Genomic DNA, 26342 nt, shown 5'->3' with positions numbered 1-26342 from the left:
TGTATTATAAACCACTTATGTTTCAGAAAATGCTAGAATTATAATGTAGCTTTAGGACAATACTGGCTACAGAAATTTTGACAGGTGTTGACCAGCCAATGTCATAATGTCATAATGAGATCAGGTTATTGGCAAGTGGTTGGTTCTGCTGGTACTTCCTGTTTCTACTGACCTGCCACTTACTCGCAATTTATAGTCGTACGCTATGTGACATCCTAACGCCAAGATGGATGGCGGCTAACAGATTGAGGTTGAATCCTGACAAGACAGAAGTACTGTTTTTGGGGGACAGGAGGCGGGCAGGTGTGGAGGATTCCCTGGTCCTGAATGGGGTAACTGTGCCCCTGAAGGACCAGGTGCGCAGCCTGGGAGTCATTTTGGACTCACAGCTGTCCATGAAGGCACAGGTCAAATCTGTGTCCAGGGCAGCTGTTTACCAGCTCCATCTGGTACGTAGGCTGAGACCCTATCTGCCTGCGGACTGTCTCGCCAGAGTGGTGCATGCTCTGGTTATCTCCCGCTTGGACTACTGCAATGCACTCTACGTGGGGCTACCTTTGAAGGTGACTCGGAAACTACAACTAATCCAGAATGCGGCAGCTAGACTGGTGACTGGGGGCGGCCGCCGAGACCATATAACACCGGTCTTGAAAGATCTACATTGGCTCCCAGTACGTTTCCGAGCACAATTCAAAGTGTTGGTGCTGACCTTTAAAGCCCTAAACGGCCTCGGTCCAGTATACCTGAAGGAGCGTCTCCACCTCCATCATTCTGCCCGGACGCTGAGGTCCAGCGCCGAGGGCCTTCTGGCGGTTCCCTCATTGCGATAAGCAAAGCTACAGGGAACCAGGCAGAGGGCCTTCTCGGTAGTGGCGCCCGCCCTGTGGAATGCCCTTCCAGCAGATGTCAAAGTGATAAACAACTACCTGACATTCAGAAGACATCTTAAGGCAGCCCTGTTCAGGGAAGTTTTTAACGTGTGATATTTTACTGTATTTTTGGTTTTTATGGAAGCCGCCCAGAGTGGCTGGGGAGGCCCAGCCAGATGGGCGGGGTATAAATAATAAATTATTATTATTATTATTATTATTATTATTATTATTATTATTATTTAGTTAATTTATTTCCTAGAATTTATATACCGCTTAATTGTAGAAAACCTCAGAGTGGTTATACATACACTGCATTAAGTGGCAGTTAGGTGAGCCCAAAACAGTTTTTGATCCTTACTTAGTTTGCCCAATGCGATGCACTCTGCCAATGGCCTGTAGCTCATGTGCTGGATTCAAGATAGGCTCTACTAGGAGGACATGTGTTGCCTCAATAATATTCAATCCATTCGAGCCAGTATGGAGAGGCAATAACAATATGTTGATCTTGGGATCATACTTAAATGCAGATAGATTTTCCTGAAAGGCAAAATAAGGAATAATATTCAAAACTTCACCAGATCCCTGTATATTTAAGAACAGTTGCTATAAAGTGTGACAGACTAGTGACCCTTGAATCCTAAATTCTTTACAAAGACAGAGTGTATCTGAGAGGTAATGGATCATACACAACCCAAGAATACTTAAGGCTGGTGCACATATATCAATAACTCTCTCCTGTTAACAATGACTATAACTATTCCTTCCCTTGCAGCTCTGGAAGAATAATTTTCCTTCCTCACTTCCCTGCAATTAAGCAGCTCATCACCACTGCAGCAAAGGACCTGAAGCTAGTCAGAAGGGGTTTCAAAGCTTGCATGAAACGGAAACCTTAGCCACTGTTAACTTCACAGCAGCGATGAACATGAACAATGGGTGATTAAATTTTAATCCCAAGTTATAAACCAAAATTGGCTCCCTAAGCAGACACATGACTAATTAAAATCATTGTAAATAATTAAAACACAATAAACAGTATTAGGCTAGATGTGATGTGAGAGTGTTGAGACAGAGAGAGCAGGTGTGCACTATACCTTAGCACAGGTATGCGGGAAGGGTGCCTGGGCATGAAGTACAGCTGCAGATGTATTCAGGCATGATAGAGGGTTGCCTGGCTGCTGCCTCCTTTCTTTCTGATGACCTCAGAGATTAAATGTGCTAGGTGGGCATGAGGGGGGCTTTTCAGATGGAGCTTGGTCCAGACACAATGGGGGTGGGGTTACATCCACATTCCTGAGTTATTTGACTTGCTTAGCTGCAATTAACAGGGAGTAGGCATTATCTTTCTAGTAGCTCTAAAATTAGCCTAGCTCTCTGACAGTTTAATTCTTTTTATTTCCGCGCCAAGCAAGTGCTAGGTGCTATCAGCTCAAATACAATGTCACAGTCTTCTGATCATTCCTTCAGGACAAGCATTTCAGCTTGCCAGATGGAACAATCTCCCCTGTTCTCCCTACCTCCTAGTCCTGGGAATTTGCCTCCCCCCCAGTTTTGGGGGCACAGGAATGCACAGGAGAAAGCTCCGTTGTGCAAGTAGAAACCCTTGAGCAGGGCTTCTGCTAATGAGACTTGTTAGGTGAATCCTGTCCCAATATGTTCCGGCAGACATCTGTCCTCTGAAATCCTCATAATGTTACTCTCAAGACAAAGCAAAGGATTAAATTACCATCAGTGAGCAGTTGAAGAAACATACCTGAAATTTGTTAATTCCATTGATTTGAGCAAACTCCATGCTATTATCATATAGTGCTTTTGCAATGATATCGAGCACATCTTGCCACTATAAAATATAAAAAGAAGATATTTCCATATTACAAACAAGGTAGTACTTATCAGAGCACCCAGCATCTAAAATAGGTGGGAAGACAATAAGAAGATACACTTTCCCATGTATCCTAATTTCATCTTAACTTAAAATTATCTTCATTAGCTATACCATCACCCAATCCAAACAGCTTTGAGGTGTGTGTGTGTGCATTTACAATCGAGCAGTAAAAAAATGTATGAAATAAACAATTTAGCTATATACCACCTTTTGATTAATGTACATTTTAATTTTTAAAACTTTTAGATATACCGTTGAGAAAACTAGGGATTTGGCTCCTGGATCTTTGAACTGGATTTTCTTTAGAGTCCTGACCACAGCTTCCACTTTGGTGGAGTGACTTCCCTTTGAAAAAGAAATTGAAGATTATGTTTCCTTTATATAGTTCACATCTGATTAAAGTCATTCAGTATCACTGTGTGTTTATATGTTTGTTTATATAAATATATACAGTGAAAATTGCCATAAATGATTTCCATAAAGAAATCTATCCTATTTTTAAAAGTTACGTATAAACATTGTAAGCATTTCACAAAAATGTTATTCAAATAGAAGTACCTCCATGTGATTTTTTTTTTTTTAAATTAAAAGTAATTAGTTGCGGACTGAGGTACAGTGGAGCGGGCACATGTAAAGTAACACAAAATAAGACACGGGACAGCAGTATTGGGATTAAATGAGGCCACAGCTTTTAATGACTACAGATGTAAGAAGGTTTTGGTGTCGGCATTGGGTGTGTATATTGAAATCCAATCAGCCCAATGGCTGGTTGATGGTTGGAGAGTATTTGGGACTTGGCACTATAAATATCAACAGATTAATCAGTATGTTTTGCTCTCTAAAGAACTATAAACTTCACAAAATCAAATTCAACTACCAGCAAGTTCCAATTGCCCATAAATAAAATCTCAGTGATTAAAAGGTTTTTTTGTGTTTAAACGGACTGCTGCCATTTATTTATTCAGAACATTTGTTGAATGTTTGAAGTCCTTGGGTGGTTTACAGAAAACTCAGTTCAAACATAAACATACTAAAACATTAAAAATCAGTCATTTGGTTTACCACCTAAAAATCTAGGTTTGTTGCCAGTCAGCATGGCATCTAAACTTTCTTCCAAGTAAGAAAAATGTAAATACTCTTACAGGATGATTAGAAACTTGAATCAATATAAAAAGTTCCCATCTGTATGACAGTTTACCTTCACAGGTATATCATCTTCTTGGTTTGCTGCCTCTGCAGTGAAGACATAGGAGATTTCTTTATGTGATGTTGTTTGTCTGCAGATGGCACACTTGATTGAACTTCTGCGGGTGCCAACACTGTACTGTTCTATAATAATAGCTATACACTCATTGCAGAAGCAATGTCCACATGTCAACACTGCCCACTAGAGGGAGAAATAACACCAAGTAAGTGCAAAGACATATGTGATGTTGGAGTTCACATGCAAACATGACAATGCATTAGAACTAAGTAGAAAATTGTAATTTTTAAACATTTGAATTTAAGTTCTATGAAGAAATCCGTCTACAATGCTGGTTGCAATTAATATGTACACATTACTTAAGGATACTAAAGGCATGAATCAGGGAAGAAGCCAGTAGTGATGTTGCTACCCCATACTGTACACTGATCTCTGGAATAATCAGAAAAATCTCTCATATCTCTCTATAAATCTATATATAGTTGTACTTTGGTTGTCGAATGGCTTGGCTCCCGAACAAATCAGCTCCCGAACACCACAAACCTGGAAGTGAGTGTTCCAGACTGTGAACGTTTTTTGGAAGGCAAACATCCAACACAGCTTCCGCGGCTTCCGATTGAGAGCAGGAAGCTCCTGCATCCAATCAGAAGCCACATCTTGGTTTCTGAACCATTCTGGGAGTCAAACAGACTCCTGGAATGGATTAAGTTTGACAACCGAGGTACCACTATATCTATATCTATATTTATATCTATATCTAATCTATATAATCTATATCTATCTATCTATCTATCTATCTATATCTATCTGTCTATCTATCTATCTATCTATCTATCTATCTACACACAAGGAGCTTTTGATTATAAAGTCAAAAGAAAGGTAAAAAACAAGGAGTTAGTGAAATGGACATAATTACAAACAGAGCATAAAAACACAACTTAAACCAACCTGGACCCTGTCATCAACATCAAGGGCCCTTCAGGTGTCTCTTCCGAAAGAGGTCCAGAGGGTGGCAACACAAGAACGGCCTTTTCTGTGGTGGTTCTCTGTTTGTGGAATGCTCTCCCCAGGGAAGTTTGGTTGGCACTAACTTTAAAAATATGAAATCTTAAGATCCTCTACAGAAAAATCCATAGGTGAACTTCTTACCTGTTTTCCCAGTTGCCGTGCACAAATTGGACATGGCTCTGGATTAACTCCTCCAGTTGTTTTATCCTGAGACTATGGAAGTATTAAAGAAAACATTTTGGGTGAGCGAGTAAAAGTAAATTAATACTTAAAGTAATCTTACAAATGATTTGAAGCTGGAACAACTTTAAAGCCTGGTAAGTTTGGCAATTCATTATATAGGACCTGTTTGTAAGTATGTTAAAAATAAATCAATACCTGGAAAAATAAAAGCAATAGCTTGGATTCAAAGACTCATGTGTGTGTTAGTGCTATCCAGGTGTTCTTGTGCAAGCTTGTGGAAGACATCTTGCAGTGCAGTACCACAATTTACTTGGGATTACATTATTACAATATAAGAAACATACAATACAAGCTGTAGCATACAAACTCCATTAATAAACTTGTGCAAAAAGAAAAATATTTCCTGAATTGGGGTTACTTTCTCATGCTATGCTCTCTCTCTCTCGGTCAACAGCCCTTCTGTAACCAGAAGGGCATATTTGGATTCAAGCCAGTATTTTTCAGGAGTTATAAAACTAAAAGAGAAAATGCTGTCTGAGATTCAGTGATCCACTTTAGGATTTCTATGAGAGATATTGCTTAAAAAGAATTGTTTAAAGCACTATGGTTGATGAATGCAAACAACTCCATGGAAAACTTCCAAGAGGCAAACGGGGGGCGGGGGTAATTCTGAGTCATGATTTTAAAATACAATCCAGACAATTTTAGGTGTGTCCAAGAGCTTGTACAAGCCCAGTGGGACTTCCGTCTTTTTTATCATTTAGGCAACAGCCTGCTTCAGTATTTCAAACTGGTTTTGAAACTTCCCTGAGAATTAGCTAGCTATGTAGTATGGTAAGTTCATGTACAGTGGTGCCCCGCAAAACAAATGCCTCGCAAGACGGAAAACTCGCTAGACGAAAGAGTTTTCCGTTTTGGAGGTGCTTTGCAAAACGAATTTCCTATGGGCTTGGTTCACAAGACAAAAATGTCTTGCGAGTTCCTGCGGGGTTTTTTCCCTCCCCCCCCCCTTTTCTAAGCCGCTAAGCCGCTTATCCGCTAAGCCGCTAAAAGCCACTAAACCGCTAATAGCGCTAATCTGCTAAGCCGTCAATGGGCTTGCTTCACAAGACGAAAAAACCGCTAGACGAAGAGACTCGCGGAACGGATTCTTTTCGTCTTGCGAGGCACCACTGTATATAAGAGAGGGAAAGAATGAATTCATTTTGTGCAAAAAATGGCTTGCATAGTTCTCATAACTATGATCTAAAAATTACAAAGCTGGCATTTAAGGAAGAATGAGATTTTTCCTTTTGTTTAATTAGAGCAGTTTGCAGTGATTCAAATCAGCAGAAAGTCCCAATTATGTGAAGGTTAGCAACTTGTATACAGTGGACGCTCGGGTTATGTTACCTTCGGGTAATGTAACTTTCGGGTTGTGAATGCAACAAACCCGAAGTGTATACTTCCGGGTTTTGCTGCGCACACATGCGCAGAAGCGCTCTACGCACCTTGTGCATGCACAGAAGCGCTCAACTGTGCCACACACGTGCACAGAAATGGTGCATCTACTTAAGTAATTTTTGGGGTGCGAACAGACACCTGGAATGAATTAAGTTCGTGTCTGGAGGGTCCACTGTATAATTTAGAGCTATGAAGCACAGTCTGGAAGGTATCCTGCTTCTTGACATAGCTATACAAACATCTGCAATAAGTATCTACAGCTATTTAAGGAGTCATAGTTTTGAGTCTATCCTGTACCCTTTAAATCCATACTGGACATACTTGAAAGAATGAGGTAAAATCTGCAGAACCTCAGCACAGCTTTTCTTGTCTCGGCTCCAAGAATCTCTTTGAGGATAATGCCAATGCAAAGTAGGAATCCCTGTTCCCTCATTTCTTTCTTTTAGATATTCAAACAATACGAGGGAAGATTGAAAATCCTATCTACAAGGTAAAAGAGGGTTCCACGTGAATGTAATTTGGAAATGGTGCAAGTCAACCTTACCTTTTCCAAATTAGTGAGGTAGAGGAGCTGGCCCAGTTTCTTCTGAAGCTGTGATTTGGCAACTGCTTTGTCGTTCAGGAGTTTCACTCGATTTTGTTCTACCTAGAAAAGAAATGTAACCATTCAGTGATCATTAAGGCAATCTCTAGATATAATACAATAAACACATAATCCTGGTGTGCAAGTTATATCTAGTCCCAAAACAATGAAGAGATGCTACAAAAAGAACATTCAACAAACAGCACGACTGAGGTTTTAAAGTCCTGTTTAGTGGCAAGCAGCAGTCCCAAATGGTGGCTTAATCAGCACTACTGTATTTCAGATACAATGCAATCTTGTCACCTCATGCGGCTCAATTATGTGAAGAACAGGGTGGTTAGGTTTTGGCTCTTCCGGATGACGCACTCTAAATCGTTCTGTAGCCATGGCAAGCTCATCAATGGCAGACACGTGATCTCGGAGGACCATCCAATATTCATGAAGCAGCTGAAGGGAAGATAAAAAGATAATCAGCAGTAGCACAGTAAGCTGTGGTTAACAAATAATTCTGTGTCCCAGCACTCAGGATTTCAAAATAACACCAACAGAAAAAAATCTAATGGAAAATTACAGCTTTGCACTGTAAAATTACTGTACTTTGTAGTGCAAAACATATGCATACCCACCCACACAGGTACACAGAAGAAAGTTACAGTAAACTAGAAATTCTGTGTTAGCTATGAGTGGGAAAACCAGCTATTTTCGCAAAACTAAGCACACTTCAGTATGCACAATTCCTGGTTGTTATTGCTTTTAAAGGGTCCAAAGACAGAATAAAAAGCCTGCTTTCACAAAATAACTTGAAACATAGCCAAACTAGAGAAAATATAAGTCAATATTTTAAAGGTACAGTACTCTTAGCACATATACCATGTATATATCATTACAATGACCTAATAATAATAATAATAAATTTTATTTATATCCCGTCCTCCCCAGCCGAAGCCAGGCTCAGGGCGGCTAACAACACTAAAGTAGTGCAACATTATAAAAACATTATAAAAATTAATTAAAATCAAAATTGATGGCAACCATAAACTAAAGTTTTGTAAAGATTGCCAAAGGAGGGAGTCAGGCTGCGCCCTGACCAAAGGCCTGGTGGAACAGCTCTGTCTTGCAGGCCCTGCGGAAAGGCCCTAGGGAAGTAAGCCTGTATTAGTATCATCCCCAAACTGCAGCTATGGATCCAATGCTGTGACACTACCTCTTGCCTAAAGACTACTTAATTTCTGCCTAAAATGAGACTTAACCTACAGCTTCCTAGTTTACAATTCATTCTATTAGCCAACAGCTATAGTTTGAGGAATAAAGAACTATATCAACTTAAAAATGCCTTCACAGGAATCAATTTTCAGTTTTTAAATGCTGCTGCCATGCAGCACAGAATACGAGGCCTTGGTAGAGTTACCAGGTACAGTACTGCAAAGACTACATAGCCAATTGAAAGTTTACTAGTACTGGACAGATGGAAGAAACAAATGCACAGCCTTTTTTGTCACTGGTAACAGGTCTCCATATGTGTCCTCAAAGCAACCATATGTGAAGAGACAATTTGTTCCCCACTTGCAACACTAGAAGGACATTAATGTCATAAATGGCTGATTAGCACCAGTAATTTGACTGCCTGAATGACAAAGCCTCCATCCTGCACTTAAGGGTTGAGACATGAGCAATGAAGAGCTGGGAATGACATTTCAAAATGAGCCCTTTAGTTTAGAGAAAACTGCTTTGGGAACATCTATAACAAAGAGCTCTGTGGCACATTAACCATTTTGTTGTGGCATACCCTTTCACAGCAGGTGGCGCTGTGGGTTAAAGCCTCAGCGCCTAGGGCTTGCCGATCGAAAGGTCGGCAGTTCGAATCCCTGCGGCGGGGTGCGCTCCCGCTGCTCGGTCCCAGCGCCTGCCAACCTAGCAGCTCGAAAGCACCTCCGGGTGCAAGTAGATAAATAGGGACCGCTTACCAGCGGGAAGGTAAACGGCATTTCCGTGTGCGGCTCTGGCTCTGGCTCTGGCCAGAGCAGCGATGTCACGCTGGCCACGTGACCCGGAAGTGTCTCCGGACAGCGCTGGCCCCTGGCCTCTTAAGTGAGATGGGCGCACAACCCCAGAGTCTGTCAAGACTGGCCCGTACGGGCAGGGGTACCTTTACCTTTTTTTTACCCTTTCATTAATCAGAGCAGAACCTTTTGAGTATATGTTACCCAACATATTTGGTTACATATTTGCCCACTGAGACCATTTACATTATGTGCATCTCCACACAAATGAAAACAACTGCGAACAGTGAAGTCAAAAGATTTTGAAATGCAAGGGGTCATGGTGGCTTGTGACAATTGCCTAACACAGCAATAAGAATATACGGTACATACTGATCACACATATGAAATGTTGTGGTTGTATGTGCTATGTATTATTACCATCCTTATTCTTTATTGAATAAATTATCATTGTATGAAATGATTATCTGTTAGGTAAAAGTTAAAGGTAAAGGACTCCTGGATGGTATGCTTTGGAACTGCTAGGTTGGGAGAAGCTGGGACAGAGCAATGGGAGCTCACCCCGTCGCACAGATTCGAACCGCCAACCTTCCGATCAGCCAGCCCAAGAGGCTCAGTGGTTTAGACCACAGCGCCACCATTATATATTGCTGTTTTATGACTCTTGTCATTATAATTCTTGTAAGCAGCTTTAAGCATGTTTTTGTGGAAAGGAGGTTTACAAATAAATCAATCGCTATGACTGTTATGCATGAGTTGTCTATATGCATATCAACCAAACAACTTAAAATGCTTCTTATGTTCTGAACTTTTCACCATGATTTTTTCTGGCTGTTGTACCTTATATTCCTTTTTCCATGCTTCAAAAAGTTCCAAGAAGATGCTGCCCTCTTCAACTGCCTTGGCATCTATTCGATGAGCTTTGGCAAATGACAGTATAGCTTTCAAAGAGCGCTCAGTTTCACTTGCTGCCCAGAGACCTCTGCTTGTGGTAGGTAAGCGGTCATCAACCAGACCGTCTTCATCTTCTATCATTTCTTCAAAGATTGCCATCTGTCCCTTTACACTTAAATAATGTAGAAGAATTAGAGTAGTCATCATATCTGAAGTCCATATGAATCTTAATAAAATCAAAGATAATAGGCAAACAAACAGTGCTTGATATAGTGACCTTATTTTAAAACTTATACCAATTCTCCTCACAAGAACACAGTGAAAGAGAACATAATTCACCTGAGTTTCACACTCCCAAGAGGTGGAGCAGCTCTCAAAGAGAAGGAACCTCGTTTCTATCCAGAAAGGATATAGAAGGTCACAGCAGAAACTGCTTTCTGATCTATGAAAGAAGTTTGCTTTCATCACAAGTGCACAAAAAGGGAGAAAATCACTTACGTATGGGAGAAGAGCTTTGACTCATATTCTGTGAACAATTCATCAGCCTTACAGAAGACACAGCTGGAATACAAGATATTACAAAGAGAAACATTTAGAAGATCAATAAACAATTAAATTTCCCAAAGTTTGGTATCAGTATTCTTTCAATTAATAAAAAGATTTGGAAACTAACCCCACTGAGATGCTTAATAAGAAATATAACATGAGAATCAGAAAAATATATTTAGGTTTTTAAAAACTCAACAGGATCCATGCACACACTTGATTGCTTCACTTCAGTTGTGGGATATGTGTCTCATTATTAGAAGAAATGCTAATTGGAATCCCAGTGACAGAGGTCTAGGTGTTTTCACACCTACTTGTTTAGGGGCAACCTCACAGGGCGCAGATGGCAGATAGTGGCAGCCTCAATAACCTCTTTGGAAGGAGGGCCCTCCAGTTTTTTCACAGCCTCTCTCACACGTTTCTGGAATTTCTTCACTTCTTCCATTTGAGTTGTGAGCAGGTACTGAAGGCCTCTGCAGTCACGGAATCTAGCAAAAACAGGAAAAGTCAGAACTTTATTTTGAAATCACTGGATTGACTCATGGCCCATATACTGTATGCAACTTCTTCTGGCTGAATGGCATGAGGATGCAAACCTTACTTCAAATTTTTATCAGGGGAACATTCAGAACTGGCTATGTGGCTAACAGCTTGCAAACCATTTCTGCTTTTGACTTTTGGCAGAATGCAGAGCGATCTCTGTGAGTAGCCTATAAGTGAGGTAATGTGCCTATACAAGACAATTGCAATTTTCTGAAAAGGCAAGTCAATGTAGAGCATACACCAATACAATATATATCAAGCTGATATTTTAAAATATACATACAATTCTACTTATTCTTAGAAAATGGTGCTTTAAGAAGAAGAAGAAGAAGAAGAAGAAGAAGAAGAGGAGTTTGGATTTGATATCCCGCCTTTCACTCCCCTTTAGGAGTCTCAAAGCGGCTAACATTCTCCTTTCCCTTCCTCCCCCACAACAAACACTCTGTGAGGTGAGTGGGGCTGAGAGACTTCAAAGAAGTGTGACTGGCCCAAGGTCACCCAGCAGCTGCATGTGGAGGAGCGGAGACGCGAACCCGGTTCCCCAGATTACGAGACTACCGCTCTTAACCACTACACCACACTGTAATTTTTTAAAAAATAATGTTACGCTCCAGAGCAAAAATAATTGCTAAAGAGATGAATGAATCCATAGACTATTATCTCAAACATAAAAATACACCTAATGCACAACTAAGATTTAAATCAACATAAAAGGGAACAGAAGACTTACATTTTTGAAAACCAAAGTTGTATTTGGATACATACATCGCTTGAAGCATTTTCAAATTTTAAATGATAGCCCAGATGTTTGCAAGCAAGCAGTGCCTGCGGCATGGTGTATGAGCTGTCACAAACTGAGTAAAACTTGAGAAACATTACTTTGTAGCTGCTGACTTACTTGTCTGCCATAGAGAGTTTATTAGTTTGTTGTTTGTAATTGCTAGTAAGATCATTTTGCACCCGCTGAACAAGCTCCTCATCAATAGCATATTGTATTGCTGACTGGATCACATCCAACCACCAAGGTGAATTGGAGCGCATCTAGGTGCAGAAAATAGGCCCATAAATACATATGCCACATCTTGTGTGATAAAAAGACATGCCTGAGAAACACACACTTTCTTGTGACTAAATACAAGACCAGCAGCTTTTCCCCAGGTAAATTTTGACACACTGCAGTCATCTTAGATAATTTCAAAACTGATTTTTAAATATAAACAATTGTTTAAGTATTTTCTCTTACTCTGTTTACTTATTTTTTGTAGCGTTTAAGACAGCGAGAGACAAATCAGTAGCTAGATTTAACAATGAAAAATAAATGAGGAATATTTGAAACTGTGGAAACAGTGCAATTAGGTGAGCATATCTCTTTAATGACATGAGTACTTCCCCCCTTTCTTCATATGTTACACCTCAAAATGAGGCTTAAAAGAGAAAGGCCTATTGTAGTGAATTATTTCCTAAGATCTTCCTTGAGGAGCTACGTGTTAAAAACTGACATATTCTTGCCTTAAAGTTATTTTGCTTCTTAGAGAGAAAAGCAAGTCTCATCTGGAGAACTGCTTTTTATTAGTTTTAGAGAAACAAAGCATCTCCAAGTGAAACACCATTTGTTTAAGGATTACAGAAATGACACTACCCTTGATCTTGCTGTTCTACACCTGGTATAAGCGATTGCTCAACTTACATTTGAAGAAACGAATGCAAATGTGATTCATTGAGGAAGTCACAGTGGATGCGTTTGGATGTTAAAATAAACCTTGGTTTAGAGTGTTGTGAATGAGCATACGTAAACCTCAGAAACTCGTACTCTCCCCTCCAATGCAAAGAGGAGGAAAGAGCTGGCTTCTTTTAAACTAGCAACTTGTCAGTTTGAATTAAACAAGATACCAGGGATAAGCAAAAATGGAAGTAAAACCTTTTGAACTCCTTGTGGCCATGCCAAGGCAGAAGGGGAATTGTGTGCAAGCCCCAGGCTCATTCACATCACAGTGTTATGCCTGAACATAGCCATCAGTGTTCATTATCATCCCAGCGTACAATGTGCCTCGTAGAGTGCAGCAGCAAACAGAGTGTCAGACTAGGCTCAGAAGGATCAGCCATGAGCTTCAGCCAATCATGCTCTTTTGTCCATTGTCAAGTGTGAAGTAAATTAGCCTAAGATGGAATGAGCTCCTTGGAGGAACAGAAAAAATCCGTGATAAAGAAAATTTGCTTTAACTATTTTATTTGGGTAGTTTCAAAGTTTTATAACATTTGCATGTACTGAAGCTGTTAACTTGTATGTTCACAGGTCAATTCATGCATCTTAAATGTTTACGGACAGGAGTGAGGCAGAGAGAAACGTGAACATACATTATTCCGTCGAAACTCTGTGGAAGAAATGCATTGGTTGTATCTAAAACTGGCATGCACATTTTAATTCACGTAACAGGACTTGCCTTCCTCTCCTTCCTCCCTCCCTGCACCCACAAAAATCTGCTCTGGAGCAGACTTCTGAAGGCACGAGTGGGGCTGCAGGGAGCAGGAGAACCACAGAGAGTCCTGTTGTATGGGCAGAAATTCACCTGCACTGTGGAAGTCTGTTGCATTAATGGAACTGCAGGATTGGATATAACCCACTGAAGGCCAATTTTCTAGAACTCCATTTCTGATCCACCTTGTTGCAGTAGGGAATCTTTTCATGGGCACATTTTTAGAGATTTACAGTGGTACCTCAGGTTACATACGCTTCAGGTTACAGACTCTGCTAACCCAAAAATATTACCTCGGGTTAAGAACTTTGCTTCAGGATGAGAACAGAAATTGTGCTCCGGTGGCACGGCAGCAGCAGGAGGCCCCATTAGCTAAAGTGGTGCTTCAGGTTAAGAACAGTTTCAGGTTAAGAACGGACCTCTGGAACGAATTAAGTACTTAACCTGAGGTACCACTGTATACAAATCCCACATAGCTCACATATCATCAAAAGGCAAGTCAAAAATATTACTAAAATCTTACTTTCTTCTGGAGTTCATGGATTGCCTGTAGCACTGGCTGCAAAGCCTGGTGGGCTTCAGAAACTTCTGCATTTGATTTGCTCATATAATGTTGACGGAGTTGCTCACACTGTTTTTTAAATGATAGAGAGAGACAGACACCAAACACTGAAATACTTACAACATTATTAGTCAATAGTTGTACATTATTACCAGTGAATGTAGATGAAATAGAATACTATGTTTTTTAGAAGTGTGTTAGGCCATTTTTAATTACTTTCACTCTCCAGAAAGGCCACAACATAAATTGCTATACCAAGCTAGAATCACATATGAACACAGCTGCTACCTACAACAAAATCTACAGAAGGACTTGAGAGACATTTGTGTTGAGATTCCTGCATCACAGGGGGGTTGGACTAGATGACCCTCGGGGTACCTTCCAACTCTATGATTCTATGGGCAACCCATAGTAAGTAAGACCAACCAACCATAGGGAATATTTTCTTTGAAAGCCATATTTCAGTAAGGACTGCCCTTATCCCTAGAACACAGAGAAACTTACACAGCTTTTTTAAATAGAAAGGATATTCATGTTTATCTGGAATATCGCAAGTTTATTTGAATATCATCAACAACAGACATAACTTACCAGTTCTGGACAACAATGAAATATTACTTTGTCCATAACACTTATCTGGATAATTACCTTTAACATTGTGAATTTCAACTCTGGGCAGAGAACCTGTCTATCACCTTGTTAGTGCTAGCATATATTAAGCATTAGATGTTTTAATGGCATTAGCAAAATAAACTGATATTAAAGGTAAAGGTAAAGGTACCCCTGCCCGTATGGGCCAGTCTTGTCAGACTCTAGGGTTGTGCGCTCATCTCACTCTAGAGGCTGGGAGCCAGCGCTGTCCACAGACACTTCCGGGTCACGTGGCCAGCGTGACAAGCTGCATCTGGCGAGCCAGCGCAGCACACGGAACGCCGTTTACCTTCCCGCTAGTAAGCGGTCCCTATTTATCTATTTGCACCCGAGGGTGCTTTCGAACTGCTAGGTTGGCAGGCGCTGGGACCGAACGACAGGAGCGCACCCCACCGCAGGGATTCGAACCGCCGACCATGCGATCGGCAAGTCCTAGGTGCTGAGGTTTTACCCACAGTGCCACCCGCGTCCCTTATATATTAAGGTATATAAAACTCTTAATTCCTTGGGACCAGTTTATTTAAGAAATTCACCTTGCCCCACATGTGCCTATTCAATCACTTTGATCTGCAGAACTACAACTTTTGCAGTCCCACAAGCTGCCAGTTGCGTATTTGTGATCGAGTTTTTCCATGTGTGGCATGTGCCTTGAAATTCCCTGGCTACTGACATTCAGAAGGTACCATTACTACATTGTTTAAAACACATGCTGAAAACTCTCCCATTTTAGCAAGCCTATCAAGAAACATCTGTTTTAAAGTTTTGTTGATTTTATCTTTTTTTAAAAAAAATCATTATCTTATGCATATTTATTTTTAATTGGGGTTTTTTGCCACATTTTATCTGTACATTGCATATATATATATATATATATATATATATAATCAAGCCATTTATGAATTTTCCAAATAAAGTTAATAAATAATGCTCCTTGTACAACCTGAAACATTACTCAGGCAACTGTAGTAGCTAGCAAAGGATGATAAAAGAAAGACCTTGCCAGGGTTTGAGGGTGTGCCTAGCTGGCTCTTCTCTATCAGCAATCAACTGAAGGTAGAACAGCCTCACCTAAGCAAGACAAAAACTTACCAGCCTCCTGAGTGGATGCCATCATTTTTAGTGTGTACTTTCATGCAATCTTGCCTTCAAATCATTGTTCCTATCCAAATGGACTTGCTTGTTATCCCTATTAATTCTTATTCAACTATAACACTACAACTATTGCCACTAATTCCCACTTTGTGTTCCAATTCTACAGTTTGTTCTTCATTAAATGTCACATCCTTGTTTTCATCATCTGTGAAAGGTTACTTGGTCAGCTTCAAAACATCTGATCTATTGGTATTCATTCTTACCTTGCTAGTTTTTCAGCTTCAGCTATCTCAGCCAAACTTTTATCCAGGCCCTGATAAACCTCAGGTCCTAATTGTACAGTGACTGGCCCTGTCTTGTCCCTCTTACCTAAAGGCAGTCCTTTAAAAGTACCGATCAATTCAATTAGCTTCAATTTCACAACCATAAACTCTTTCTCTTATTATTAACAGCCCAGTATGGTTAGTGGAGGTTTGAGAAGAACTGCATTAACTCTACAACAATAGCCAGGATAAGGTTATGAAGACGTTAAGCACAGCAGTCTCCATAAGGAAACTATTCATTTGTTCTTGCAACTTGTTACTGACAGTTGTGACCTTGAAAGTGCACTACAGCTGTATCTGGAAAGAGATGACAAACATGGAATTTCCTTACATTTGACCTTAGGATTGTAAGCATTTCTGTAAGAGGCCTTGGAGCTATCCTGTAACAAATTACATTCTTTTATAAATTCTTTTGCATAAAGTATTCCTAAACACCCTGAAGTGCACACAGTGTACAATCACCTCTTCTTGAAGCCTGCTATCGCGCAAAGTGGGTGATATCCCAGGATGCTTTCCTGCCAGAAGCTCCATCAGGTTGTGCGTAGAATGAAGTCTCTGCATTTTTCAATACACAAGGCAGCAGTGATTAAGTTTGACGTATGGTGACAATTACGAACAAAAAGCAGTTTAAATTGGCAGTAGAATCCCCACAGAAACATGAATACACTACCACACAGAACTACCGTATATACTCATGTATAAGCTGACTTTTTCAGCACATTTTTTAATGCCGAAAAAGCCCCCCATGGCTTATACTCAAGTGAGGGTCCCACCCGAGTGCATTTACGACAGTGGCAAAAGTGGAGGAGCACCCTAGGTAGGCAGGGGTACAGGAGGGGCTGGGGGGGGGAGAGTTTGTGGTGTGGTGAACCAACTTATACTCGAGTCAATAAGTTTCCCCAGTTTTTGAGGTAAAATAAGGTGCCTCGGCTTATATTCGGGTCGGCTTATACTCGTGTATATACGGTAAATAATCTTCTACCCATATCTCAAAGTTATGGCAGTGTACACTTATTCATGTTATACAAAAAAGAATAGTACAGGTGACTCCCCATTTATGTGGGGGTTACATTCTGAACCCCAGTGCACATACGTGAAATTGTGTAAGCAGCCTTCGAAGATTTAAAAAACAGCTGAGTGTCATGTCTTGTACAGTACTTTGAAAAGCTCTCTGCAAAATCTATGTGGGCAAGTAGGGCCAAAAACATTCTGAAATTATGTGTTTGGCTGGTGGGCATCTCTGTCCCACTGTTAAACTTGGTCCACTGGCCAGATCCTGTTCTCTACTCCTGTAATAGTGTAATAAACTGACTCCTGTACCTTATAGAACTATAGGTGCCCACAGGTATTCCATAGTGAGGCTTTAAAAAAACAACACCATCACCAGCTGAAAGGCCTAGCTCACTGTTTACATTGTTCATCTGGTACCATAGATTGAGTATTACTGTTCACAATATTTATATCCTGGTCTTCCATACTTCCAGAGTGCTTAACAATTATGAGATCCTTGTGAAGAAATCATAGTTTTTACTGGCAGTATACACACTAGTTGCAACCCGATGCTTGCCTAGCACCTGCCTATTCATATGTGAAGTTGGATGTAACACTATTTCAAAGAGGAATTAGCTTTCCTCTTATGGATAGATTGAACTAAACTGATGCAAAATATAAGCTGGTTCCTAAATATCAGAATATATGCCTGGTGACGATGATTTTTGAAAGTTGACAACATTACCAGGTCTCTCTTCGCAAAAGAGGTTGGTACTTGATGGCTGATCAGGTGATCAATCTTTTAGCTCATGAACAGACATAAAAGCCAAGAAAAAGGCAAAAAAGTTCCACAAAATTTCTGTACTAGTTTAAAGAGTGCCTTCAGAGATTATGCACATACTTGCAATGAATCTGTTTTGAGCTTCTCTTTGTGCTCTTCAGAGGAACGCAGCACCTCTCGATACATATCTGCTGCCAATGCATATTCACCTGAAAAATTAGCATATTTCAGATTGGAGTATTGGGATTTCTGTCTTTCAAATGTCTAATTACCTACAACTGTACACACAGTGCCATCAGGATTTCTTAGTAAGCACTTTAATTAGAGACATCTATGCTGAATAAACAAATTATAACTGCAAAGGAGTTGGAAAATAAATTTCCAACTGTGAAAACAAAGCTAAAACACAGAATTCTACTACTACCACCGTGATTTTTCATTCCAGGGAAGTAGAAGCAGACACTTTCTATGTCTGTTCCCAAACAGAAATAATTCCCTATTTCCAACACTTAGAAACATCACTGTAAAGTATTATATTAAATTGTTTGGCTATTTACATATGGAAGCTTGACAGAGATAGACGGCAAAAATATTGTAGCATTAAGATCAAAACAGTAAAATTGTGTAGGCAGCCACTGATAAAGTTAGCATATTTTTAAAATGTTGTAAAAAATATTTTTTGAGATAAGAAATATAAAATAAAACTGTATATAGTCACTATTCCCGGTTAGATTCAAGTACTTCTTATGCTGATCCAGAGTTGTGTGCTGGGTCACCAGACTTTTGAGTGGGCCTGTAAAACTGCCCTCCTCTTTGCAGACTGCTTTAAAAAGGTATGCAAGTATTTCCTCAAGGGCCATCTTAATTTCTGATTAAATTTCTCTTCCTGCATCTTGGTGTACCAAGTCTACCTTGAAGTAATATTTCAGCGACTTACACCTCCTAACCTTCCACAGACTTACAATTCTGCAGTTTTGCTTGCAGCTATAGTACAAATGTCATTTCTTGAGTATCCTGAACATACACATTTTCCTTTAGGATTTACCAGTAACTCTACTAAAAAAATGCCTAAACACCTGGGCTGGTACTTAACTATTTAAGAAACAACCAACAGATTCCACAGCTAGCCCAATTTAGTTTGGTGCTCAGAGCCAGTGGATATTCGTAGTTAGTAAGTGGCTAGATTAAAAGGTAAAGGTACCCCTGCCCATACGGGCCAGTCTTGACAGACTCTAGGGTTGTGCGCCCATCTCACTCAAGAGGCCAGGGGCCAGCGCTGTCTGGAGACACTTCCGGGTCACGTGGCCAGCGTGACATCGCTGCTCTGGCGAGCCAGAGCCGCACACGGAAACGCCGTTTACCTTCCCGCTGGTAAGCGGTCCCTATTTATCTACTTGCACCCGGAGGTGCTTTCGAACTGCTAGGTTGGCAGAGGCTTATATTTTGATTAGAGGAAACTGAGGCAAAACAAATCAGCCCTTTGGATTTAGTCTGAATTAACCAAATAGTAAAGATATCTTTCTCTCTCTCTCTATCAATAAAAATAAAATATATGAGTGCTACTGCACTCATAAGAACGACACCAAACTATTATGAGCCAATTTTACCTTTAATAATATGAATACCAGCTAATCCATTCAAAGCACACACCAGTTGCCTATGGACTTCCTCACATTCTGTTCGACATTTTTTCTGTAGTGATGTTAGAAGCTCCTCCATTGTCATTGTGCTGGAACAGAGACCCAAAGCAGGCATTCAATATGCATCAGAGGTCATAAGCCCACCTTTTCAAGAATGTACTTTTTATAACAATAATAAACCGAAAGGGCTAGCAACTGGTATAATTCAAAAATGATGCTGTTCTACTGCTATTATTTAATATTTTTACAAAATATATTCCATTTAATATACAGAAAAAAATAAGGATACAATCCTTGCCTAGATGCCTTGTAATCCACACTATATGCAAAAGTGTGGTGAGAGACTATAATGACTGACTTGACATAACCAAGTAACATGACCTTAGAGAGACAACAAATATTGGAATGGCACTGCTAGCCTACAGGAGAGGGATAAGTAACTGCAGTTGGGATTATTACCCTGAAGAAGGGTCTCCTTCTTTTCCCCCAGTCCATGCTGCTCAAGGTCTCATGATGCCATTGGCGAAGCCAAATAATCTTCATTACTTGACACACAGCCCCAAACTCTCCACTGGACCTGCTATGCCGGCCCACGGAAAAGGGAGAAACACTTAAAAAACATTCCAGTCTGGGCTTGTTGATGGTGACAACGTTCAACTCAGCTCCTTGCTTTTTTAAAAAATTTAAATGGTGTGGACAGTACACTGCTATCTCATAATCTGATGAAAAGTGGAATGAGAAGGAACAGAAACCTGCAGAAGGCTTCCAGGTAGAAGCACCCTAACAGAGAAGCAGATTGTTCTAAGAATATAAGAGGAGCCCATCTGGACCAGAGCAAAGGCTATCTAGTCTCGCATTCTGTTCTCACCGAGCCAGCCAGATTATCTATGAAGTCCACAAGCAGGATATGAGAGCAACAGTACTCTCATGTTCACATTCTCCAGGCACAATACAGGGCCAGAGTGGGAGAAACAGAGAAAGTAGTCATTGTTCACTGTCAGGTTCAAATTGTAAAAATAAAAAAATAAATGCTGATTTCTAAAAGACATGCTGTGAGGAAAAGGATATATATTGAACAACAGGCAAAGAAACCTGATGTCATTCTACATCTAAACCAAGAGACTGGTCCAGGCTATTATGTGGATAAAAGACAACCTGGGACCCCCAGCTTCACAGAGGGCAGGATAGAAAAGCAACAGTGAACTAGCCTGCTAACCTGATAGAGACGATGGGTTCATTGTTTCTATTATTCAGAAGCTCTAGCACTGTGACATGGACACAGGATACCCACATGTAATTTCAACCATTTGTTGTAAAAATGGACTATTGCTCTCAGACAAAAAGAGCTTAGAAACAGATCCTTTTTCTGCAGACCTTTTTATGGGAACTACTTGTTTTGTTACTGTACTCCTCCTTTACTGAAGTGGCTATGTTGCTGCTACGCATGAACATTCCACTGAATATAGGTTGCTAGGACAGATAAAACCCTTTAGTTAAAATTAAAGCTGCTTTATTTCACTGACACATTTCCTGAACTTGCTGCATCAACTTAAACACCAAAGAGTTAGTGGCAATATTCTGCTCCCAATACAAGCTAGTATTATATTTCTAGGCTGTGATAGTATGAATGTGAATAGTCAACATCAGTTGCCATACTGTTATGCTATTTCTTCTCACAGCAGAGTATAGAAACATGTAATCTGCAGAGTTGAAAAGGATTAATCAATCAGTACTATTACTTGTTGGTTGCAGATCAAAATGTGAATTTCAATTGTTGGTGTGTGCAGTAAAAGATTCTTCAGCACTGTTCGATTTATGGTAAACAAATAGTCTTGAGTCAAGAGCAAAGACCAAACAGGTCAATGGATCCCAACTACAGTTAAGCTAAACCTATCTGCATGGTTTAGATCTATTTATTTCTTTGCTCAGTTAGTTGTCTCAGAATACTATAAGTTAAAGATAATGAAAATTAAAAGATCTGATATCTTTTCATTCATAGCCTTGGATCAAAAGCTGCTCTTTTGCAAGCAAAGGGCACCTCTTCTTCCTTCCTCACTTTCCACTAATTTCCCCTTCCTACTACAACCTCACTTGCACTTTGTTGATGCAAGTTGCAATGATTAAAAACATGGAGTGGGATCTTAGTTTTGCATATTATCTGACATTTGAACCTCAACAACTATCTTTAATGTTCCATCAGGTGAGGTAACAAGACCACAGCAGGTTGCACAGATGTATGTATGTCTTGCTTTGTATGCAGAATATACAGGGTATTTTCAAACGCTGTCTTGTAAGTATAAATTCAACTTCACAAGTACTCTGCTATTTCTAGAGTCACTGCCTGGAATATGAAGTCCAAATGAACAACAAATAGCTTTCTCTTTCATATACCAAACTGGTGAATTTCACTCACCAACTGACTTTAGAGTAACTACAGAAAAAGCCCAACCTTTACATTTCAAAATTGTAAGTCTACCCAGAAGTAAGCCCCACTGACCCAGTATGAGAGGTCGAGTCACTTTAAGAATAAATGTAATTAACCTTTTCTGCAGTGGGAGGAATTCTCCACGTACAGCTTGCGGGTGACAGCAGGCCTGCCTCAAACGCAACAAAGGGTACAGAATGGAAGCAACAGTCCTCCGATCCAAGCTGCTAAGCTTGAGGGACCAATCAGAAATCTTCCTGAGTTTTGCCAGAGCATCCTGGCAGCAGACCTCATGTTGGCGATGATAAAAGTGTCTCTCAACAGGAGAAAAATAGAGCCAGTGTGTATCTTCTGTCTGAGCAGGGATCTGAATCTAATAATAAAATGAAACGACAAATGAGTAACTCAAGTATTGGGTGAAAAATGTCGTCTATGAACATATTCTTAGAACTTGTGTGTTTACTTGGTCAATCACGTCCTTCTTTGCTGACCTCCACATTATCTTGGCTATGAAGTTGTAGAGAGGCTGTGTGTTTTTCCTGCAGTATGGTCGATACAGAAGCTGATCCCACCAATATTTGACCCAGTAAGGATCAGCTCCAAGGAACAGTACTAATCCATATAAATCTATGACAAAGGAACAGCACATTTTACTGCATGCAAGAAATACTTAAAAAAAAAAAAAGCTTATACACAATTCAACTTAGCTAAGCCTGACAAGTTAAATTGCTTCACGCTTTCTTTCTTTGGGGAGGAGAGATGGAACTTGGGTGCTGCATATACAACCAAATCTTTGTGAAAGCTTAAAATAAGCAGCACATCCACTTATAAGTATCACACAGAGTCCATCAGCAATTTCAAAGCACTGACATTTTTCAAAATCTGGGCTTCAATCACAAATGTATGATAAATTTTATATGGAAGTTCATGGAAGGATAGTTTCCAGTTTCGTCCTAATTCTTAGGAGGCTTTCCTGAACAAGGATTACTGCATGGTGGCAATGATAGAGGGTAGAAAATTTTCCAGTGCTTAAAAAAATATTTTTGTTGTTGCCGTTTCTCAAGTTTACTTCTAAAAACGAATAGATGCCAATTGTAAATGCAATTATTAGGTGCTCATAATCCAGTGTTGGCCAAACTTGGGTCTCCAGCTGTTTTTGGACTACAACTCCCATCATCCCTAGCTAACAGGACCAGTGGTCAGGGATAATGGGAACTGTAGTCCCCAAACAGCTGGAGACCCAAGTTTGGCCAACACTGTCATAATCTATAATACTGTAGATCAAAAAGTTGGAGTTCATCCTGTTTTAGAGAAGGTCCCACTTCCCTTGATTAATGAAGTTCACACTTTGGGAGTAATCCTGGAAACTGGATACACAGGGAACAGGTTGTTGCTGGAACTATATTTGCATAGCTTTGGCTAGTATGTCAACTACATCCTTTACTTGAGATACGGATTTGGCCAAGGCAACACATGCCCTAGTTAGTAGAACCTGGTGCCATGCAATGAAGCTGAATGTCAGAAGATTCATGAGAAACAAAAGGTAGCATTTCTTCATACCGCACCCAACTTAACTCTGGAATTTACTACCACAAGATGGAGTCTTAAAAACAGGGTTAAACCCATGAAATATAAGGTTATAAATGACTACCTGCCATGTACCTCTAGTACTGGAGGCAACATGCCTCTGAATAACAGTTTCTAGGAAACACAAGTGGAGAAACTGCTGATGTGCTCATGTCCTGCTTGTGGGCATCCCATAGGCATCTGGTTGGCTACTGTGAAAATAGGATGCTGGGCTCTACGTACATTTGGACTACTGCAGTTGGTCCAAAATGCTGCAACCAGACTGCTAACTGGAGTAGCTGATAAGGAGTGTGTGATTCTGATCACAACAAATGAATTGATTTCAAAATAGTTTCCAAGCCCAAATCAAAGTAGGGCTGCTTTTGACCATTAAAGTCCTAAATGTATTGGCATTAGTGTACCTGAAGGACTGCCTGCTCCAATACAAACTTGCCTGGGCATTAAGATCTGCAAATGAGGTCACTGTCTGTATCTCACCAATGTCATAGGTACATTTGGTGGGAACATAAGAGAAGACCTACTTGTAGGTACAATTAGTCCTGTTTTTGTTTTTTGTGCTGCTTTTTTCTTTGGTATGTGATTTTTAAGGTGTATTTTAAATATGCTTTAGTTTGCACTTGATGGATTCTCTTTTATTATTAGCTGTCTTGAACAATATGCTGTTGGATAGCCAGGACACAAATATTCTGGATTTAAAAAAAAGAATTGCTTTCTAGAAGGGAGTTTGGACCAAAATACCCTTGCCATTACTGCATGCTTGTTGATACAGACAGAAGATTAGCTATACTATTCACCTTCCAATCCTCGTTGCACTGGTGTGCCACTGACACACCAGCGATTGATTCCACTCAAACGGAGAGCCATTTCTGCAGCCTAATAAAATATTATAGAAAATATAATTAAAGCCCATGACTACTAGGAACAACCTCATGCTTAGCCCAAAAATAATAAGCAATACTAAGGGTCCACCTGCCACCACGCTTTCTAAATGTACTTCCTACATGACTTGAATGGCAAGGATGAATACCAGAATGTTAAGTGAAGACTAACTGCTTTAGGAAATTGACGAGATGGTAGTTCCCCACCTTTCTATTTCATCCCCCTATAGAGACCAACCAGTAGAAAGAGTCCTAGTGGAAAATGCTCAGCTGGAATATCCCAACAATCTGCACAGTCCACACTGCTATAGCTCAGTTTTGTGAACAGGGAAGGGGTGAAATAGGCTGAACATTTGAGCAATGTAAACGGAAGTACTGAGACAGCATTCCATTTCTATTTTCCTACTCAGGTGAGTTCCTGGCCTGCCATCATTACTGCATCTTGCCATCAGAACAAAGCCCCTTATATTCACAGACATGGTGTGAATACTTTTCCATAGCTTCTCGTTTCTTCAAACCGTAACACTTTTACACATTGTTCCAATTTCCTACACTCCATATCATTGCAATTCAGCCTCCCCTTCCTTTCTTCAGCAAGCCTGCTTCTGGAACCCATTCCCCTCATTCCCACTGTCGTCTGGGTTCTTTCCTTCACTCTGCTTTACAGATGTCTATTCATTTGTACACATGGCGGTCCTCAGTAAAACTGAACAGCTATCTGATCTGAATGAGGATACACCCATTGTGGGTGTGTTCCAACATCTCTCTCTCTCATTCCGATCCATACACAAGACCCACCCACAAAGAGAGAGAGAAAGAGAGAGAGAGAGAGAGAGAGAGAGAATGAGAATATCACTTTGTTACTGTTCAAAGGATTAGCTGTTCAAATATGCAATGTCATCCACCAAGAAATTCCTTTACTGGAGGTGAGCAGGTACTCACAGCAGTACCGCTTTGCAAATAGCTGAAATGGTCCTGCTTAATATTTCTTAATGTCAATAAAGACCGTTTTACAGCTTCTAGACCCAAGGGCAGACCCTCTGCCTGTTTAGATAGGCACTGAAACAGACTAACATCTTGCTTTCAACTATCAAGCAGTGTAATATACACGATGACCTAGTTCTTTAAACTGTCAGAATACATTGTGTTAAGAGATTAAATAATAAAAAAGTACTAAGCTTCATAGCAAGTCAAACCTCTGGCAGATAAAACATTTAGTAACACCTCCAAGGGAAACTATATTAGTCACTTCAGAAGAATAAATGTCAAGGTCAAATTTATATGCCCGCGTGTTAAAAGGGTATACAAGTAGGTTTTTTCATTTGCTTTTATGTTGTACATGTTCAACAGGGTCATACCCAAGCAATGTTCATTCTCACCTTTGCAGTGGTGCATTCTACCATCTGTGCTTCATCCAGGCAAATTCTCCACCACTCCACAGCTACCAAGGGACTTGGGATAGCCATATAACGCTTCTGGTTCCTGAAACGGCGTCCATCTTCACTATTACTGTGAGGAATGTCCACATAGTTCAGTTCACTACGAAGGACATCATATGTGGTGATCACTACTTCCTGCTCTGCCAAGATGTGAGGCTGCAAGAAACCATGCTTCTTCACTCCTTGATAAACCTGCATAAATTTGGGCACAATGTACATGAGAGAAAGCATTGACAATTAAATTGAGGGAGGGGGAGAGACACACAACACTGAGAAGCTGAAAATTTCCTGCCTTGCAAGAGGATTTTAACCCTATGATGACAGCTTTATTTACAGTTAAGC

General features: G+C 40.2%; 1 protein-coding gene across 3 annotated transcripts in view; it reads right to left on the bottom strand.

The window, feature by feature from the left end:
* The window catches only part of SHPRH (SNF2 histone linker PHD RING helicase), a 42802-nt gene that overhangs the window by 2592 nt on the left and 13868 nt on the right, over positions 1–26342 (bottom strand). For all 3 annotated transcript variants that reach the window (XM_079971235.1, XM_079971236.1, XM_079971237.1), the window contains 19 exons: positions 25941–26192; positions 24478–24556; positions 22560–22723; positions 22213–22469; positions 19639–19760; positions 18152–18240; positions 16723–16815; positions 14156–14263; positions 12057–12199; positions 10930–11103; positions 10568–10630; positions 10016–10241; positions 7479–7622; positions 7137–7238; positions 5108–5179; positions 3953–4141; positions 3007–3099; positions 2623–2709; positions 1231–1409 (listed from right to left, as the gene is read on the bottom strand). In XM_079971235.1, the coding sequence (XP_079827361.1) occupies positions 1231–1409; positions 2623–2709; positions 3007–3099; positions 3953–4141; positions 5108–5179; positions 7137–7238; positions 7479–7622; positions 10016–10241; positions 10568–10630; positions 10930–11103; positions 12057–12199; positions 14156–14263; positions 16723–16815; positions 18152–18240; positions 19639–19760; positions 22213–22469; positions 22560–22723; positions 24478–24556; positions 25941–26192 (2636 nt within the window). The remainder of the gene's footprint in view (positions 1–1230; positions 1410–2622; positions 2710–3006; positions 3100–3952; positions 4142–5107; positions 5180–7136; positions 7239–7478; positions 7623–10015; positions 10242–10567; positions 10631–10929; positions 11104–12056; positions 12200–14155; positions 14264–16722; positions 16816–18151; positions 18241–19638; positions 19761–22212; positions 22470–22559; positions 22724–24477; positions 24557–25940; positions 26193–26342) is intronic.

The sequence above is a fragment of the Podarcis cretensis genome, assembly GCF_951804945.1.
Source record: "Podarcis cretensis genome assembly, chromosome: 3".
NCBI lineage: Eukaryota > Metazoa > Chordata > Lepidosauria > Squamata > Lacertidae > Podarcis > Podarcis cretensis.
The sequence above is the reverse complement of the archived record's forward strand: the minus strand, read 5'-3'. Positions and strand labels throughout refer to the sequence as shown.